Source organism: Oncorhynchus gorbuscha, unplaced genomic scaffold (genome assembly GCF_021184085.1).
Source record: "Oncorhynchus gorbuscha isolate QuinsamMale2020 ecotype Even-year unplaced genomic scaffold, OgorEven_v1.0 Un_scaffold_873, whole genome shotgun sequence".
In the NCBI taxonomy this organism is placed as follows: domain Eukaryota; kingdom Metazoa; phylum Chordata; class Actinopteri; order Salmoniformes; family Salmonidae; genus Oncorhynchus; species Oncorhynchus gorbuscha.
In genome coordinates this window covers 195,313-214,848 of record NW_025745856.1, presented here as the reverse complement: position 1 = coordinate 214,848, position 19,536 = coordinate 195,313, and the positions used below count along the sequence as shown (strand labels likewise).

Genomic DNA, 19,536 nt, shown 5'->3' with positions numbered 1-19,536 from the left:
TGTGTGTGTGTGTGTGTGTGTGTGTGTGTGTGTGTGTGTGTGTGTGTGTGTGTGTGTGTGTGTGTGTGTGTGTGTGTGTGTGTGTGTGTGTGTGTGTGTGTGTGTGTGTGTGTGTGTGTGTGTCTGTGTGTGTGTCTGTGTGTGTGTGTACCTGTCCCTGTATGACAGCTCTGAGGAGCAGCAGGACAGCATGTCTAGCTTCAGGTGGCTGTTCTGGAGTCAGCATGTCCTCCACCGCCTTCCATACGGCTTCCACTGCATGCTAACACACACACACATTAATATACACACAAACAGAGAGGGAGGCAAACACACACACACAGAGGGAGGCAACACACAGAGAGAGGCAACACACTGTGTGTGTGTCTGTCTGTGTGTGTGTGTGACTGTCTGTGTGAACCCTGTCCCTGTGACAGCTCTGAGGGAGCAGCAGGACAGCATGTCTAGCTTCACACGAGAGAGAGGGAGGCAACACGCACACACACAGGGAGGCACACACACACACACACACACAGAGAGGGAGGCAACACACACACACACACACACAGAGAGGGAGGCAACACACACACACACAGAGAGGGAGGCAACACACACACACACACACAGAGGGAGGCAACACACACACACACAGAGAGGGGGGCAACACACACACACACAGAGAGGGGGAGGCAACACACACACAGAGAGGGAGGAAACACACACACATTAATACACACACACACGGTGTGCTCTCTCACCTCCTCAAACTTCTTGGCCTTGGCCAGGTCAGAGACATGGTTAGCAACCCGGATTCTGTTGCTAAGTCCACAGTCAGGGTGCAGCTCCTGAAGAGAAAGACAGCAACATGGTCAGAGACAGAAAACTGATTGTGTGTGTGTGGTATGTATGAGTATGTATGTGTGTACAGTATGTGTGTGTGTGTGTGTGTGTGTGTGTGTGTGTGTGTGTGTGTGTGTGTGTGTGTGTGTGTGTGTGGTGTGTACAGTGTGTGTGTGGTGTGTACAGTGTGTGTGTGGTGTGTACAGTGTGTGTGTGGTGTGTACAGTGTGTGTGTGGTGTGTACAGTGTGTGTGTGGTGTGTTGTGAGGTGTGTGTGTGTTGTGAGGTGTGTGTGTGTTGTGAGGTGTGTGTGTGTTGTGAGTTGTGTGTGTGTGTTGTGAGGTGTGTGTGTGTTGTGAGGTGTGTGTGTGTTGTGAGGTGTGTGTGTGTTGTGAGGTGTGTGTGTTGTGAGGTGTGTGTGTGTTGTGAGTGTGTGTGTGTTGTGAGGTGTGTGTGTGTTGTGAGGTGTGTGTGTGTTGTGAGTGTGTGTGTGTGTTGTGAGTGTGTGTGTGTGTTGTGAGGTGTGTGTGTGTTGTGAGGTGTGTGTGTGTTGTGAGTGTGTGTGTGTGTTGTGAGGTGTGTGTGTGTGTGTGTTGTGAGGTGTGTGTGTGTTGTGAGGTGTGTGTGTGTTGTGAGGTGTGTGTGTGTTGTGAGGTGTGTGTGTGTTGTGAGGTGTGTGTGTGTGTGTGTTGTGAGGTGTGTGTGTTGTGAGGTGTGTGTGTGTTGTGAGGTGTGTGTGTGTGTGTGTGTGTGTGTGTGTGTGTGTGTGTGTGTGTGGTGTGTACAGTATGTGTGTGTTGTGTTGTGTTGTGTTGTGTTGTGTTGTGTTGTGTTGTGTTGTGTTGTGTTGTGTGTGTGTGTGTGTGTGTGGTCACATACCTTGAGTATATCCAGTGTAATGATGAACTCTGAGGGCTTGCTCTCTGTCTGCTTGCTGGGGGGTCGAGGGGATCCCAAACCAAACATCCCCTTTACCTTGTCCTTCAGACTCTCTTTACTGGCCTGCTTGTTCATGGCTGGGGGTCCAGGAGGGGTCCTGTGGGGAGGGACCAGGCAGCTTACACTCTACTGGGGCTCTGGGGGAAACAGAGGGAGGAACACAGGTTAATAAAACCAGCAGGGTCAGAGAGAGAGAACATGACTAGTATTGGGTGGTAGAGAGGAGAGAACGTGAATAGTATTGGGTGGTAGAGAGAGAACATGACTAGTATTGGGTGGTAGAGAGGAGAGAACGTGAATAGTATTGGGTGGTAGAGAGAGAGAGAACGTGAATAGTATTGGGTGGTAGAGAGGAGAGAACGTGAATAGTATTGGGTGGTAGAGAGAGAGAGAACGTGACTAGTATTGGGTGGTAGAGAGAGAGAGAACATGACTAGTATTGGGTGGTAGAGAGAGAGAGAACATGACTAGTATTGGGTGGTAGAGAGAGAGAGAACATGACTAGTATTGGGTGGTAGAGAGAGAGAGAGAACATGACTAGTATTGGGTGGTAGAGAGAGAGAACATGACTAGTATTGGGTGGTAGAGAGAGAGAGAGAACATGACTAGTATTGGGTGGTAGAGAGAGAGAGAGAACATGACTAGTATTGGGTGGTAGAGAGAGAGAGAGAACATGACTAGTATTGGGTGGTAGAGAGAGAGAGAGAACATGACTAGTATTGGGTGGTAGAGAGAGAGAGAGAACGTGAATAGTATTGGGTGGTAGAGAGAGAGAGAGAACGTGAATAGTATTGGGTGGTAGAGAGAGAGAGAGAACATGACTAGTATTGGGTGGTAGAGAGAGAGAGAGAGAGAGAGAGAACATGACTAGTATTGGGTGGTAGAGAGAGAGAGAACATGACTAGTATTGGGTGGTAGAGAGAGAGAGAACATGACTAGTATTGGGTGGTAGAGAGAGAGAGAGAACATGACTAGTATTGGGTGGTAGAGAGAGAGAGAGAACATGACTAGTATTGGGTGGTAGAGAGAGAGAGAACATGACTAGTATTGGGTGGTAGAGAGAACATGACTAGTATTGGGTGGTAGAGAGAGAGAGAACATGACTAGTATTGGGTGGTAGAGAGAGAGAGAACATGAATAGTATTGGGTGGTAGAGAGAGAGAGAACATGAATAGTATTGGGTGGTAGAGAGAGAACATGAATAGTATTGGGTGGTAGAGAGAGAGAGAACATGAATAGTATTGGGTGGTAGAGAGAGAGAGAACGTGAATAGTATTGGGTGGTAGAGAGAGAACATGAATAGTATTGGGTGGTAGAGAGAGAGAGAACATGAATAGTATTGGGTGGTAGAGAGGAGAGAATGTGAATAGTATTGGGTGGTAGAGAGAGAGAGAACGTGAATAGTATTGGGTGGTAGAGAGAGAACATGAATAGTATTGGGTGGTAGAGAGAGAGAGAACATGAATAGTATTGGGTGGTAGAGAGGAGAGAATGTGAATAGTATTGGGTGGTAGAGAGAGAGAGAACGTGAATAGTATTGGGTGGTAGAGAGAGAGAGAACGTGACTAGTATTGGGTGGTAGAGAGAGAGAACGTGACTAGTATTGGGTGGTAGAGAGAGAGAGAACATGACTAGTATTGGGTGGTAGAGAGAGAGAGAACATGACTAGTATTGGGTGGTAGAGAGAGAGAGAACATGACTAGTATTGGGTGGTAGAGAGAGAGAGAACATGACTAGTATTGGGTGGTAGAGAGAGAGAGAGAACATGACTAGTATTGGGTGGTAGAGAGAGAGAGAGAACATGACTAGTATTGGGTGGTAGAGAGAGAGAGAGAACATGACTAGTATTGGGTGGTAGAGAGAGAGAGAGAACGTGAATAGTATTGGGTGGTAGAGAGAGAGAGAGAACGTGAATAGTATTGGGTGGTAGAGAGAGAGAGAGAACATGACTAGTATTGGGTGGTAGAGAGAGAGAGAGAGAGAGAGAACATGACTAGTATTGGGTGGTAGAGAGAGAGAGAACATGACTAGTATTGGGTGGTAGAGAGAGAACATGACTAGTATTGGGTGGTAGAGAGAGAGAGAACATGACTAGTATTGGGTGGTAGAGAGAGAGAGAGAACATGACTAGTATTGGGTGGTAGAGAGAGAGAGAACATGACTAGTATTGGGTGGTAGAGAGAGAACATGACTAGTATTGGGTGGTAGAGAGAGAGAGAACATGACTAGTATTGGGTGGTAGAGAGAGAGAACATGAATAGTATTGGGTGGTAGAGAGAGAGAGAACATGACTAGTATTGGGTGGTAGAGAGAGAGAGAACATGACTAGTATTGGGTGGTAGAGAGATAACATGAATAGTATTGGGTGGTAGAGAGAGAGAACATGACTAGTATTGGGTGGTAGAGAGAGAGAGAGAACATGACTAGTATTGGGTGGTAGAGAGGAGAGAGAACATGAATAGTATTGGGTGGTAGAGAGATAACATGAATAGTATTGGGTGGTAGAGAGAGATAACATGAATAGTATTGGGTGGTAGAGAGAGAGAACATTAATAGTATTGGGTGGTAGAGAGAGAACATGACTAGTATTGGGTGGTAGAGAGAGAACATGACTAGTATTGGGTGGTAGAGAGAGAGAGAGAACATGACTAGTATTGGGTGGTAGAGAGAGAGAGAACATGACTAGTATTGGGTGGTAGAGAGAGAGAGAACATGACTAGTATTGGGTGGTAGAGAGAGAACATGACTAGTAGAGAGAGAGAACATGAATAGTATTGGGTGGTAGAGAGAGAGAGAACATGAATAGTATTGGAGAACATGAATAGTATTGGGTGGTAGAGAGATAACATGAATAGTATTGGGTGGTAGAGAGAGATAACATGAATAGTATTGGGTGGTAGAGAGAGAGAGAACATGAATAGTATTGGGTGGTAGAGAGAGAACATGAATAGTATTGGGTGGTAGAGAGAGAACATGAATAGTATTGGGTGGTAGAGAGAGAGAGAACATGACTAGTATTGGGTGGTAGAGAGAGAACATGAATAGTATTGGGTGGTAGAGAGAGAACATGAATAGTATTGGGTGGTAGAGAGATAACGTGAATAGTATTGGGTGGTAGAGAGGAGAGAGAACATGAATAGTATTGGGTGGTAGAGAGAGAGAACATGACTAGTATTGGGTGGTAGAGAGAGAGAGAACATGAATAGTATTGGGTGGTAGAGAGGAGAGAGAACATGAATAGTATTGGGTGGTAGAGAGATAACATGAATAGTATTGGGTGGTAGAGAGAGAGAGAACGTGAATAGTATTGGGTGGTAGAGAGGAGAGAGAACATGAATAGTATTGGGTGGTAGAGAGATAACATGAATAGTATTGGGTGGTAGAGAGAGAGAACATGAATAGTATTGGGTGGTAGAGAGGAGAGAGAACATGAATAGTATTGGGTGGTAGAGAGAGAGAACATGAATAGTATTGGGTGGTAGAGAGAGAGAGAACATGAATAGTATTGGGTGGTAGAGAGATAACATGAATAGTATTGGGTGGTAGAGAGAGAGAACATGAATAGTATTGGGTGGTAGAGAGAGAGAACATGAATAGTATTGGGTGGTAGAGAGGAGAGATAACATGAATAGTATTGGGTGGTAGAGAGAGAGAGAACGTGAATAGTATTGGGTGGTAGAGAGGAGAGAGAACATGAATAGTATTGGGTGGTAGAGAGATAACATGAATAGTATTGGGTGGTCCATTATTCCACTCCTCTATGGGAACTTTGTATCATTTAGGAAAGCCATGGAGTTGTCTCAGAAAACAGTTGGTTATCAATGTTCAGACTACGTTTCCTCACATCCTACCCACTCGCCTCCTTTTAACCACAAGGTTGCTTCTCCTCAGACCTTCAATGTTTTTTTATTTATTTTTATACCAGAAATAAAATTCACTTAAATGTGTTTTGAGTACAAGGAATCAAGGAAAGATCAATTGAGAGAGCCCTGGTCCAACTTTTTGCTATTAGTTTCTGTCAAACAGATAAATGACAAGACAGAGACATGCCCCAACATCACACCCCTCCTCGACATCGTGTGTGTCCTTTGCACCTGTGGTTCTCCAGAAATTAGTGCACGTCCAGACTCACACCACATGCATCTTGCAAAGCGAGTTAGGGGTTAGGAGCTAGGGGTTAGGGTCTAGGGGTTTGGAGCTAGGGGTTAGGAGCACATTAGACAGCAAACAATTGCCCTTGAACCATTGCATTCCTCTGCACATCCTAAAGGGCCTTTGATATGATATTCATAACGGTGTTGTTACATAAAGCGAATAATAACCGCTTGTACAGAAAGCAGCCAGCACTCTGTTATAGTCACGGGAAAGTGGTAGTTTGTGTGCTAATATAGAATTACGCCCCAAATGGCACAATCACTACATATAGAATATAGTGCCATTTGGGACGCAATTAGGCCATACTTCAGTAGCTAGTCAGTAGTACCTACAACCTCGGGATCAGCGACAATCAGCTATTGAGTTCTAGCTGGGGGGAGAGAGACTGTACCACGAAACAAGCCAGGAGAATGCTGAAATAATTATCCCTGTCAAGCAGAGAGAAACCCGAGCGAACAACGACAGCTAACTAATGTTATCTAGTTCTGTTTTAGATGTAACAACAGTACCCGGTCAGGTGCCCATTCGTGTATGTTCAACATCCGTCCGGAACAGCTGACAAAATAGCGGACAGGGAGAGAGAAAGAGCGACACAAACGAGCACTAATAAATAGATATTGTTGACTAGCTATCTGCTTGTTTTCGTTCCAGACCTAGGGCTTTAAAAACAACGGGAGTTCATACCTGCTATCGATCTGGATGCGTTTCTGCCGTCATTCACGCGAGGCTGGCAGGTGGACAAAATACCGAGCAAGACAAATTCATGCATTTATAATTTGTTTATGCCAATATTTCAAAAGCTTTCCTCAAGTCAGATCAGTCCCCCCACTCGACAACCGGATGGACTGTCGGGCACTTCCTATAAAAACACGTTTTGTCGCGGGAGTTGATGGGAAATGTAGTTCCTACTAAAAACATTGCTCGACGAAGCAAGAGGTGTCGAGTTAAAAACATTTGTTTTTAACATTTGTTTAATGTTCTAGCTATTCTTAACGTGCCTGTCGTTTGAAAATTAAATCGACAACCCTAGTAGGTCACGTTTCAATATCCATCAATAGTACTTGGAAAATGTTACCAAAACGTTTATATACATGTGTTTTAGCTAGCTAACCAGATTTTATTTTATCACTAAAATAGCTAACAAGCTAATGTTGTTAGCCACGGTCCGTCCCACTTGCAGCACAACGGTATCCTATGCTTTCCACTGTTTCAAAATGACCTCGCCTTATTTCGTTGAGAGTACCGCGGTCATCACTCCGAGCGGTAACAAGACGGTGCCCGGTGCCGGTTTAGCCACGACGTTAAAAACTAGGATGGAGAGGAGAGTGTTGAGGGCGCACGTGAAACAGGAGGAAGAAGATTCGAGCGTATCAAATCAGAGTTTGGGACGAGACGCTTCAGGTATGAATCCGTTTTATCACAACATTGCCCTTCTGACATTTACAAACTGAAGCAATGTCTTGCTGCATGATTGAGGCACTTTCAGATGGGACGAGCTGTAGCCTAAAACAACAACTAAGAGATGACGACAGTCTTCAGAGAAAGAGAGCCTTTGGCCTGGCTATATGCACACAGTCTGAATACGCCCCTAATTAATATTTGACACAGGTGACGATGACGTCTACTACTTCCTGTATGTTCAGTTGTTCTGTACATGAAGCATGTGACATAATTTCTGTGTGCCTCAGAATGTTCAGCACACCTCATCACTCAACTTCTGTCCCCCGCCCCTACTTTACCTTGCAGATATTGGCTCCTCTAGGTTCCGTCGCTCATCCATCGGCCAATCACAAGCTGAGCCAGACAAAGCCCTGTCCCTGTTACCACTGGCACCCATCCTGCATAGGAGGCGGGGCCAGGTGAAGGTGGAATACGATGGGAAGGAGGAGCCTAAACACTGGGAGCCTCCTGATTGGAGCAAGCAGCTGGGTCATGTGCGTCAGATGAGGAGCGCCAGGGACGCGCCTGTTGACCTCATGGGGGCGGAGAAATGCTACGACACACACGCCCCTCATGAGGTTGGTGAGACCCCACTGGTTTCTGTTTCTCTGTCGTACACCCCCCACTACCGTACAACCCCTCCTCTCCTCTCTCCCCCTCTTACCTCCCCACCTTCCTTCCTCTCCTCTCCTCTCTCCCCCTCTTACCTCCCCACCTTCCTTCCTCTCCCCCCCTCTTACCTCCCCACCTTCCTTCCTCTCCCCTCCTCTCTACCCCTCTTACCTCCCCACCTTCCTTCCTCTCCCTCCTCTCTCCCCCTCTTACCTCCCCACCTTCCTTCCTCTCCCCTCCTCTCTCCCCCTCTTACCTCCCCACCTTCCTTCCTCTCCCCTCCTCTCTACCCCTCTTACCTCCCCACCTTCCTTCCTCTCCCCTCCTCTCTCCCCCTCTTACCTCCCCACCTTCCTTCCTCTCCCTCCTCTCTCCCCCTCTTACCTCCCCACCTTCCTTCCTCTCCCCTCCTCTCTACCCCTCTTACCTCCCCACCTTCCTTCCTCTCCCCTCCCTCTCCCCCTCTTACCTCCCCACCTTCCTTCCTCTCCCCTCCTCTCTCCCCCTCTTACCTCCCCACCTTCCTTCCGCTCCCCTCCTCTCTCCCCCTCTTACATCCCCACCTACACCCTGGCCACTGCCTCCCGTCCCTCATCGTCTCTGGGTCAGAGGTGGACCAGCCCCTGCTACCCCCTGCTCCGTGCCGTCCACACATTCTTCCCTGGTATCATGAACCTCCTGTTGACCTACCAAGAGACCGCTTCCTGCCTCGGCTCCTCCCTCTCCCGCGCCCTCACCTTCCCCGAGTACGCCCTCACCTTCCCCAAGTTCGCCCTAGCCTTCTCCTGCTTCACAGAGGTTGTCTTCAGTCCACCCTGCCGGGCAGAGGGAGCTCAATGGTTACCTGTTCGTCGTCTCTGACCTGGCATTCACCTGGGGTGGAGACCTGATCTACACCTGGGGTGGAGACCTGATCTACACCTGGGGTAGAGACCTGATCTACACCTGGGGCAGAGACCTGATCTACACCTGGGGTAGAGACCTGATCTACACCTGGGGTAGAGACCTGATCTACACCTGGGGCAGAGACCTGATCTACACCTGGGGTCGAGACCTGATCTACACCTGTGGGGTAGAGACCTGATCTACACCTGTGGGGTAGAGACCTGATCTACACCTGTGGGGTAGAGACCTGATCTACACCTGTGGGGTAGAGACCTGATCTACACCTGTGGGGTAGAGACCTGATCTACACCTGTGGGGTAGAGACCTGATCTACACCTGTGGGGTAGAGACCTGATCTACACCTGTGGGGTAGAGACCTGATCTACACCTGTGGGGTAGAGATCTGATCTACACCTGTGGGGTAGAGATCTGATCTACACCTGTGGGGTAGAGACCTGATCTACACCTGTGGGGTAGAGACCTGATCTACACCTGTGGGGTAGAGACCTGATCTACACCTGTGGGGTAGAGACCTGATCTACACCTGGGGTAGAGACCTGATTTACACCTGGGGGGTGGAGACCTGATTTACACCTGGGGGGTGGAGACCTGATTTACACCTGGGGGGTGGAGACCTGATTTACACCTGGGGGGTGGAGACCTGATCTACACCTGTGGGGTAGAGACCTGATCTACACCTGTGGGGTAGAGACCTGATCTACACCTGTGGGGTAGAGACCTGATCTACACCTGTGGGGTAGAGACCTGATCTACACCTGGGGTAGAGACCTGATCTACACCTGGGGTAGAGACCTGATCTACACCTGTGGGGTAGAGACCTGATCTACACCTGGGGCAGAGACCTGATCTACACCTGGGGCAGAGACCTGATCTACACCTAGGGCAGAGACCTGATCTACACCTAGGGCAGAGACCTGATCTACACCTGGGGTAGAGACCTGATCTACACCTGTGGGGTAGAGACCTGATCTACACCTGTGGGGTAGAGACCTGATCTACACCTGTGGGGTAGAGACCTGATCTACACCTGTGGGGTAGAGACCTGAACTAGATGAACCCTGCAGGTAGAACAGCAGAACACACAGAGGTAGTAGCAGGGTTCCACCTGCAGGTATAACAGTAGAACACACAGAGGTAGTAGCAGGGTTCCACCACTAGATGAACCCTGCAGGTAGAACAGTAGAACACACAGAGGTAGTAGCAGGGTTCCACCTGCAGGTAGAACAGTAGAACACACAGAGGTAGTAGCAGGGTTCCACCACTAGATGAACCCTGCAGGTAGAACAGTAGAACACACAGAGGTAGTAGCAGGGTTCCACCTGCAGGTAGAACAGTAGAACACACAGAGGTAGTAGCAGGGTTCCACCACTAGATGAACCCTGCAGGTAGAACAGTAGAACACACAGAGGTAGTAGCAGGGTTCCACCACTAGATGAACCCTGCAGGTAGAACAGTAGAACACACAGAGGTAGTAGCAGGGTTCCACCACTAGATGAACCCTGCAGGTAGAACAGCAGAACACACAGAGGTAGTAGCAGGGTTCCACCTGCAGGTAGAACAGTAGAACACACAGAGGTAGTAGCAGGGTTCCACCACTAGATGAACCCTGCAGGTAGAACAGTAGAACACACAGAGGTAGTAGCAGGGTTCCACCTGCAGGTAGAACAGTAGAACACACAGAGGTAGTAGCAGGGTTCCACCACTAGATGAACCCTGCAGGTAGAACAGTAGAACACACAGAGGTAGTAGCAGGGTTCCACCTGCAGGTAGAACAGTAGAACACACAGAGGTAGTAGCAGGGTTCCACCACTAGATGAACCCTGCAGGTAGAACAGTAGAACACACAGAGGTAGTAGCAGGGTTCCACCTGCAGGTAGAACAGTAGAACACACAGAGGTAGTAGCAGGGTTCCACCACTAGATGAACCCTGCAGGTAGAACAGTAGAACACACAGAGGTAGTAGCAGGGTTCCACCACTAGATGAACCCTGCAGGTAGAACAGTAGAACACACAGAGGTAGTAGCAGGGTTCCACCTGCAGGTAGAACAGTAGAACACACAGAGGTAGTAGCAGGGTTCCACCACTAGATGAACCCTGCAGGTAGAACAGTAGAACACACAGAGGTAGTAGCAGGGTTCCACCACTAGATGAACCCTGCAGGTAGAACAGTAGAACACACAGAGGTAGTAGCAGGGTTCCACCTGCAGGTAGAACAGTAGAACACACAGAGGTAGTAGCAGGGTTCCACCTGCAGGTAGAACAGTAGAACACACAGAGGTAGTAGAACAGTAGAACACACAGAGCAGGGTTCCACCACTAGATGAACCCTGCAGGTAGAACAGTAGAACACACAGAGGTAGTAGCAGGGTTCCACCACTAGATGAACCCTGCAGGTAGAACAGTAGAACACACAGAGGTAGTAGCAGGGTTCCACCACTAGATGAACCCTGCAGGTAGAACAGTAGAACACACAGAGGTAGTAGCAGGGTTCCACCTGCAGGTAGAACAGTAGAACACACAGAGGTAGTAGCAGGGTTCCACCTGCAGGTAGAACAGTAGAATACACAGAGGTAGTAGCAGGGTTCCTCCTGCAGGTAGAACAGTAGAATAGACAGAGGTAGTAGCAGGGTTCCACCTGCAGGTAGAACAGCAGAACACACAGAGGTAGTAGCAGGGTTCCACCACTAGATGAACCCTGCAGGTAGAACAGTAGAACACACAGAGGTAGTAGCAGGGTTCCACCACTAGATGTACCCTGCAGGTAGAACAGTAGAACACACAGAGGTAGTAGCAGGGTTCCACCTGCAGGTAGAACAGTAGAATACACAGAGGTAGTAGCGGGGTTCCACCTGCAGGTAGAACAGTAGAATACACAGAGGTAGTAGCGGGGTTCCACCTGCAGGTAGAACAGCAGAACACACAGAGGTAGTAGCAGGGTTCCACCTGCAGGTAGAACAGTAGAATACACAGAGGTAGTAGCAGGGTTCCACCTGCAGGTAGAACAGCAGAATACACAGAGGTAGTAGCAGGGTTCCACCTGCAGGTAGAACAGTAGAATACACAGAACAGCAGAGTGCCCATTAGAGATGGAGGGGTTCTACAGAGCAGGGTCAGAAGGCTGTAGATCTGCTTTATGTTCTAGGATAAAGGTGAAATACATCCAGCACTATAAAAGGAGGATGTGGAACTGCAGTTATGTCACTGGATGTGATTTGTTATGAGCTTACGAAACAAACAGTGTTGGGGACAGGAGATGGGCCGAGCTAGCTGGGGTGTATTCATTAGGAACCAAACAGAACTAGGCAGGACTTAGCTGAATTTGTCCAAAAGAAACACTTGATTTCGCTGCAGAACGATTTCCGTTGGAAAACTTTTTGCTACAGTGTGCGACTAATTAATACATCCCAAGCTGTTTTCATGAGGCCTGTTCAATCAGGCTTTACCACCATGACAGACAAGGATATACAAGTTAGATGTTACGTGACATGTTAGTTAAGCACACCTGTTCTCCCACCAGGAGTGATGAGTCAACCTCATTCTGAGACCTCTTTAGAAACAGTGTACGCCTACTGAACACTCCATTTTAACACAAGGCAGTGGATAAGAGACATACTAACAAGGAGATACTTTTGGTTATGTAATGTATGTGGACACCTGCTCATTGAACATCTCATTCCAAAATCATGGGCATTTTATATTGAGTTGGTCCCCTCTTTTACTGCTATAACAGCCTCCACTCTTCTGGGAAGGCTTTCCACTAAATTTTGGAACATTACTGCTATAACAGCCTCCACTCTTCTGGGAAGGCTTTCCACTAGATGTTGGAACATTACTGCTATAACAGCCTCCACTCTTCTGGGAAGGCTTTCCACTAGATGTTGGAACATTACTGCTATAACAGCCTCCACTCTTCTAGGAAGGCTTTCCACTAGATGTTGGAACATTACTGCTATAACAGCCTCCACTCTTCTGGGAAGGCTTTCCACTAGATGTTGGAACATTACTGCTATAACAGCCTCCACTCTTCTGGGAAGGCTTTCCACTAGATGTTGGAACATTACTGCTATAACAGCCTCCACTCTTCTGGGAAGGCTTTCCACTAGATGTTGGAACATTACAGCTATAACAGCCTCCACTCTTCTAGGAAGGCTTTCCACTAGATGTTGGAACATTACTGCTATAACAGCCTCCACTCTTCTGGGAAGGCTTTCCACTAGATGTTGGAACATTGCTGCTATAACAGCCTCCACTCTTCTAGGAAGGCTTTCCACTAGATGTTGGAACATTACTGCTATAACAGCCTCCACTCTTCTAGGAAGGCTTTCCACTAGATGTTGGAACATTACTGCTATAACAGCCTCCACTCTTCTGGGAAGGCTTTCCACTAGATGTTGGAACATTACTGCTATAACAGCCTCCACTCTTCTGGGAAGGCTTTCCACTAGATGTTGGAACATTACTGCTATAACAGCCTCCACTCTTCTGGGAAGGCTTTCCACTAGATGTTGGAACATTGCTGCAGGGACTTGCAGCCAAGAGAGCATTAGTGAGGTCGGGCACTGATGTTGGGTGATTAGGCCTGGTTTGCAGTCGGCGTTTCAATTCATCCCAAAGGTGTTCGATGTGGTTGAAGTCAGGGCTCTGTGCAGGCCAGTCAAATTCTTCCACATCGATCCACACTCTGTATGGGCCTCACTTTGTGCACAGGGGCGTTGTCATGCTAAAACAGGAAAGGTCCTTCCCTAACTGTTGCCACAAAGTTGGAAGCACAGAATCGTCTAGAATGTCATTGTATGCTTTTGTGTAAAGATTTCCCTTCACTGGAACTAAGGGGCCCGGACCATGGAAAAACAGCCCCAGAACATTATTCTTCCTCCACCAAACTCTACAGTTGGTCCAATGCATTGGGGCCGGTAGCGTTTTCCTGGCATCCGCCAAACCCAGATTCATCGATCGGGATGGCCAGATGATGAAGTGTGATTCATCTCTCCCTCCTCCTCATCTCTTCCACCAGGTGCGACGTTACCAGGTGCTGGTGTCTCTGATGTTGTCAAGCCAGACAAGGGACCAGGTGACCAGTGCGGCTCTGCAGAGACTCAGGGCTCATGGCTGTACAGTGGAAAACATAGTCAACACTGACGATGACACACTGGGACAACTCATCTACCCTGTCGGCTTTTGGAGGGTAACGCACACTATTATACACTGCCTTCACAAAGTATTCACACCCCTTGACTTTTTCCACATTTTGTTGTGTTACAAAGTGGGATTAAAATGGATTTAATTGTGTGGGTTATTGGTTGTTGTTCATTGCTAGACAACCATGAGGTCTTGCCATATATTTTTTTATATTTAAGTCAAAATTGTAACTCGGCAGGAACATTAACTGTCTTCTTGGTAAGCAACTCCAGTGTAGATTTGGCCTTGTGTTTTAGGTTATTGTCCTGCTGAAAGATGAATTAATCTGCCAAGGTCTGGTGGAAAGCAGACGGAAGCAGGTTTTCCTCCAGGATTTTGCCTGTGCTTAGCTCCATTCTGTTTATTTTATCCTGAAAACGCTCCTGTCCTTCACAATTAAAAGCATACCCATAACATGATGCAGCCACCACTATCCTTTAAAATATGGAGATTGGTAATCCGTAATATGTTTGAGGCAAATCCAATACAAAACTTTGTATTCAGGACAAAAAATGAATTGCTTTGACACATTTTTTGCAGTATTACTTTAGTGACTTGTTGCAAACAGGATGTATGTTCTGGAGTATTTGTATTCTGTCCAGGCTTCCTTCTTTTCACTTGGTCATATATGTTATTATTGTGGAGTAACTACAATGTTATTGATCCATCCTCAGTGTTTTATCACAGCCATTAAACTTAGTCACCAGTTGTCTCATGGTGAAATCCCTGAGCAGTTTCCTTCCTCTCCGGCAACTGAGTTGGGAAGGACGCCTGTATCTTTGTAGTGACTGGGTGTATCGACACACCATCCAAAGTGTAATTAATAACTTCATGTTGAAAGAGATATTCAATATCGGCTTTTTATTTTTACCCATCTACCAACTCATCTGCTCTACTTTGTGAGACATTGGAAAACCTCCCTAGTTTTATGTGGTTGAATCTGTTTGAAATTCACTACTCGACTGAGGGACCTTACAGATAATTCTATGTGTGGGGTACAGAGATGAGGCAGTCATTCAAAAGTCATGTTAAATACTATTATTGCACACAGAGCGAGTCAATACAACTTGTTAAGCAAATATTTCCGCCTGAAATTATTTAGCCACAACAAAGGGTTGAATACTTTATTCAAGACATTTCAGCTTTTTATTAAGTAATTTGTAAAAGAATAAAACATCCCACATTATGGGGTATTGTGGGTAGGCCAGTGACAAATCTCAATGTAATCCATTTTAAATTCAGGCTGTACCATGTGGAACAAGTCAAGGGGTGTGAATACTTATGAATAAAACCTTGACATGTCTTCTCTCCTACCCCCCACCCCCCAGACCAAGGTGAAGTACCTGAAGCAGACATCAGTGATGCTCCAGAGGGAGTTCAGAGGGGACATCCCTAACACAGTGGAGGGCCTGGTACGACTACCTGGAGTAGGACCCAAGATGGCTCACCTGGCCATGGACATCGCCTGGCACCAGGTCTCTGGCATAGGTAGGTATGGCTCATATACAGTTTGAAGTCGGAAGTTTACATACGCCTTAGCCAAATACATTTAAAGTTTTTCACAATTTCTGACATTTAATCCTAGTCAAAATTCCCCTGTTTTAGGTCAGTTAAGATCACCACTTTATTTTAAGAATGTGAAATGTCAGTATAATAGTAGAGGTTTTATTTCTTTCTTCACATTCCCAGTGGGTCAGAAGTTTACATACACTCAATTAGTATTTGTTAGCATTGCCTTTTAATTGTTTAACTTGGGTCAAACATTTCAGGTAGCCTTCAACAAGCTTCCCACAATAAGTTGGGTGAATTTTGGCCCATTCCTGCTGACAGAGCTGGTGTAACGGAGTCAGGTTTATAGGCCTCCTTGCTTGCACACGCTTTTTCAGTTCTGCCCTCACATTTTCTATAGGATTGAGGTCAGGGCTTTGTGATGACCACTCCAATACATTGACTGTTATCCTTAAGCCATTTTGCCACAACTCTGTTTGCTTGGGGTCAGTATCCATTTGGAAGACCCATTTGTGACCAAGCTTTAACTTCCCGACTGATATCTTGAGATGTTGCTTCAATATATCCACATAATTTTCCATCCTCATGATGCCATCTATTTTGTGAAGTGCACCTGTCCCTCCTGCAGCAAAGCACCCCCACAACATGATGCTGCCACCCCCGTGCTTCACGGTTCTGATGTTCTTTGTCTTGAAAGCCTCCCCCTTTTTCCTCAAAACATAACGATGGTCATTTTGGCCAAACAGTTACATTTTTGTTTCATCAGATGATGGTGTTTATACTTCATCTCTAGCAGACAGAACATGTCTCCTTCCTGAGCGGTATGACGGCTGCGTGGTCCCATGGTGTTTATACTGAGCAGTATGACGGCTGCGTGGTCCCATGGTGTTTATACTGAGCAGTATGACGGCTGCGTGGTCCCATGGTGTTTATACTGAGCGGTATGATGGCTGCGTGGTCCCATGGTGTTTATACTTGCGTACTATTGTTTGTACAGATGAATGTGGTACCTTCAGGCGTTTGGAAATTGCTCCCAAGGATGAACCAGACTTGTGGAGGTCTCCAATTTATTTTCTGAGGTCTTGGCTGATTTCTTTTGATTTTCCCATGATGTCAAGCAAAGAGGCACTGAGTTTGAAGGTAGGCCTTGAAATACATCCACAGGTACAATAAAAAAAACTGTGGGTGGGCTATTTACCAATAGGGTACATGAACAATTGACTCAAATGATGTCAATTAGCCTATCAGAAGCTTCAAAAGCCATGACATTTTCTGGAATTTTCCAAGCTGTTTCAAGGCGTAGTCAAGTTAGTGTATGTAAACTTCTGACCCACTGAAATTGTGATACAGTGAAATAATCTGTCTGTAAACAATTGTTGGAAAAATACTCCCATACTCTAGTCTGCAGGTTGTGATGTGGTCTGATGTTGTGCAGAGTTGTAGTTCTATTGGATTATATTGTGGGCGTCTTATAATGGGATAGTTTTTCTATTGTTTGTGCGTGTGAGTAGGCGTGGACACACACGTCCACCGTATCTCCAACCGGCTGGGATGGACGAGAGGTGGGACCAAGAACCCAGAGGAGACACGCAAGGCCCTGGAAGACTGGTTACCAAGGTGACACCACCACTTCTTCTACCCCAGCAGGTTACTCATGAACCAGTCACTGACCAATCAGATCCCTTAAAGCAGGAAAGAGAAACATTTTGCCTTGTGATTTCTGTCCAACATGATTTTGATGAAGACTGAGATGGTGATTGATGATCTTCCTCTCTCTTCCCCGACACAGGGATCTATGGAGTGAGATCAACTGGTTGCTGGTGGGGTTTGGTCAACAGGTGTGTCTACCTGTCAATCCTCTCTGCTCCGTGTGTCTGAACCAGCACAGCTGCCCCTCTGCCCACCAAGCCTCCCCAGCCAAGAGGTCTAAAGCTGGGTCACCTCGCTCCCCCAAGACCTCCAAGGTCAAGCTGGAGCCTGGTTCTCTTGGTTTGGAGTTACCACCCCCCTCCTCAGCCACACCGGTCAAAGAGGAACCTCTGGCTACCACCCTCTCCCCTCTGCTGCCCAGAAAGAGGAAGTCGAAAGCCAAAACCTTCTCTACATGATACGACAGAAGAGGGTAGCATCCCTTTAGAAATGTCAGGACCGTATCCCAATTCTCTCTCCTTCCTCCCAAAGTGTGCTCGTCACTTCCCCTGACTAATTTGAAATGAGCGGTACTAGAAATAGGGTATTAACTTTAGCGGGGACACCATTTTTGGACCAAATTTCTGTGGACCCCATTTCTCACAACACCCCGAAACTAAACCTTAAAATCTTTACATTTAGATTTTTTACTTCTAATAAATACATTCTCAATAAAATAATTTTTCAAATGATCTCAGACACATTTGTATATTGTCCAATACAATAATCGTCACTTAATGTTTCGTTCCCAAAACATAGCGCCCTGAACTTATCCTTTAACTTGGCAAGTCAGTTAAGAACAAATTCTTATTGACAATGACGGCCGAGGAATGGCGGGTTAACTGCCTTGTTCAGGGGCAGAACGACAGATTCTTGTGATCTCGGGGATTCGATCACTGGCCCAACACCCTAACCACTAGGCTACCAACAATACCACTGACAATCCTTGCAGATACGAGTGACTACCCCACATATGCTCTCTAATTCTCTTTCTCTCGGAGGACCTGAGCCCTAGGACCGTGCCCGATGACTCCTTGCTGTCGTCAGTCCACCTGACTGTGCTGCTGCTCCAGTTTCAACTGTTCTGCCTTATTATTCGACCATGCTGGTCATTTATGAACATTTGAACATCTTGGCCATGTTCTGTTATCTCCACCCGGCACAGCCTGAAGAGGACTGGCCACCCCACAGCCTGGTTCCTCCCTAGGTTTTGGCCTTTCTAGGGAGTTTTTCCTAGCCACCGTGCTTCTACACCTGCATTGTTTACTGTTTGGGGTTTTAGGCTGAGTTTCTGTACAGCACTATATCAGCTGATGTACGAAGGGCTATATAAAATTTGATTTAGATTTTATTTTTGTATTTTTCATGACTAAGATGTGTAGGGGGTTTGAGGTCCATTTGGAATTAACAATGCAAGTGAAAAACACCGTTACTCAGAGCCACAAGTGAGCGAGTGACCCCAGGAGACTACAGGGTGGTTTGGTGACCTCTGCCTTACTGGATCCAACTGACTGTCAGGGTCCTAATCTGAGTTTATGGATAGAATACACTTGATATCACTGCACCTGTAACAGTGACCATTGAAGTGGGTTGATATTATACATGCAACAACTTAAGAGTTAGTTTATATAAGGAATGCAGTCAATTGAAATAAATGGAGGCCTGATCTATGTATTACATGGGAGGGCATAGGCCCACCCACTGAGCCAGACAATCAGAGTGACCCCCCCCCCCAATGAAAAGGCTTTGCTACAGCCAGAAATACTCCAGTTTCATCAGCTGCCAGGTGGCTGGTCTCTGACGATCCTGCAGGTGAAGCCGGATGTGGAGTTCCTGGGCTGGCAGGATTACAATTCCTGGTCATGAGGCCGGTTTGAAGTACTGGCACCTTCTTTACAAATGACTTGATGCGGGAAACAGTAGAGAAATGACTCAATTATCTGGCAACAGCTCTGGCAGACATTTCTGCAGTAAGCATGCCAATTGCACGCGCCCTCAACTTGACAGCTGTGGCATTGCGACAAATGCACATTTCAGAGCAGCCTCATTGTCCTCAGCACAAGGTGAACATGTGTCATCAGCCCCACCTGTCAAGTGGATGGATAACCTTGAAAAAGTCTAAATGCTCAAATTTGTGCACAATGAGAGAGCTTTGTTTCTGCGTATGGGACATTTCTGGGATCTTTTTTTCAGCTCATGAAACAATTCACATGGTGATATGTGTTCACTATTGTTTAAGATTTCCTGAGTACTGGCTTGCTAAATCTTCTGAACTGAAACTTCTAGTAT

At 46.7% G+C, this 19,536-nt stretch overlaps 2 protein-coding genes and 1 long non-coding RNA gene across 7 annotated transcripts in view; 2 read left to right on the top strand and 1 right to left on the bottom strand.

Moving 5' to 3' along the window:
• The window catches only part of LOC124020654 (tuberin-like), an 81,289-nt gene extending 73,884 nt beyond the window's left edge, over positions 1-7,405 (bottom strand). The window contains 4 exon segments of the mRNA XM_046335896.1: positions 152-262; positions 738-824; positions 1,699-1,895; positions 6,598-7,405. Of these exon segments, the coding sequence (XP_046191852.1) occupies positions 152-262; positions 738-824; positions 1,699-1,833 (333 nt within the window). The 5' untranslated portion in view covers positions 1,834-1,895; positions 6,598-7,405.
• Positions 6,785-17,946, top strand: LOC124020653 (endonuclease III-like protein 1). 2 transcript variants are annotated; one of them, XM_046335895.1, is made up of 7 exons: positions 6,785-7,314; positions 7,400-7,521; positions 7,660-7,931; positions 13,886-14,056; positions 15,378-15,537; positions 17,070-17,175; positions 17,348-17,946. In XM_046335895.1, the coding sequence occupies exons 3-7, from the start codon at positions 7,857-7,859 to the stop codon at positions 17,664-17,666; spliced, it is 831 nt and encodes a 276-aa protein (XP_046191851.1). In that variant the 5' UTR covers positions 6,785-7,314; positions 7,400-7,521; positions 7,660-7,856; the 3' UTR covers positions 17,667-17,946. The 2 variants fall into 2 exon arrangements, with proteins under 2 accessions (XP_046191851.1, XP_046191850.1); XM_046335894.1 differs by lacking the exon at positions 7,400-7,521 and having other exon boundaries at positions 6,786-7,314.
• Positions 8,451-12,551, top strand: LOC124020655. Of its 4 annotated transcripts, none has more exons than XR_006836117.1 (3): positions 8,451-10,219; positions 10,400-11,125; positions 11,205-12,551. It is a non-coding gene; the product is annotated as an uncharacterized LOC124020655 (long non-coding RNA). The 4 variants fall into 4 exon arrangements; XR_006836115.1 differs by having other exon boundaries at positions 8,451-10,376; positions 10,424-11,125; XR_006836118.1 differs by having other exon boundaries at positions 8,451-10,934; positions 11,055-11,125.
• Positions 17,947-19,536: the final 1,590 nt, after the last annotated feature.

What these genes read in the sequence shown, in the direction of transcription:
- LOC124020653 (XM_046335894.1), top strand. Translation starts at nt 7,062, where the DNA reads ATGTTGTTAGCCACGGTCCGTCCCACTTGCAGCACAACGGTATCCTAT. An exon ending in TTTGGGACGAGACGCTTCAG is followed by an intron (nt 7,315 to 7,659) that starts GTATGAATCCGT and finishes TTTACCTTGCAG; the next exon opens with ATATTGGCTCCTCTAGGTTC. An exon ending in ACACACACGCCCCTCATGAG is followed by an intron (nt 7,932 to 13,885) that starts GTTGGTGAGACC and finishes CTCTTCCACCAG; the next exon opens with GTGCGACGTTACCAGGTGCT.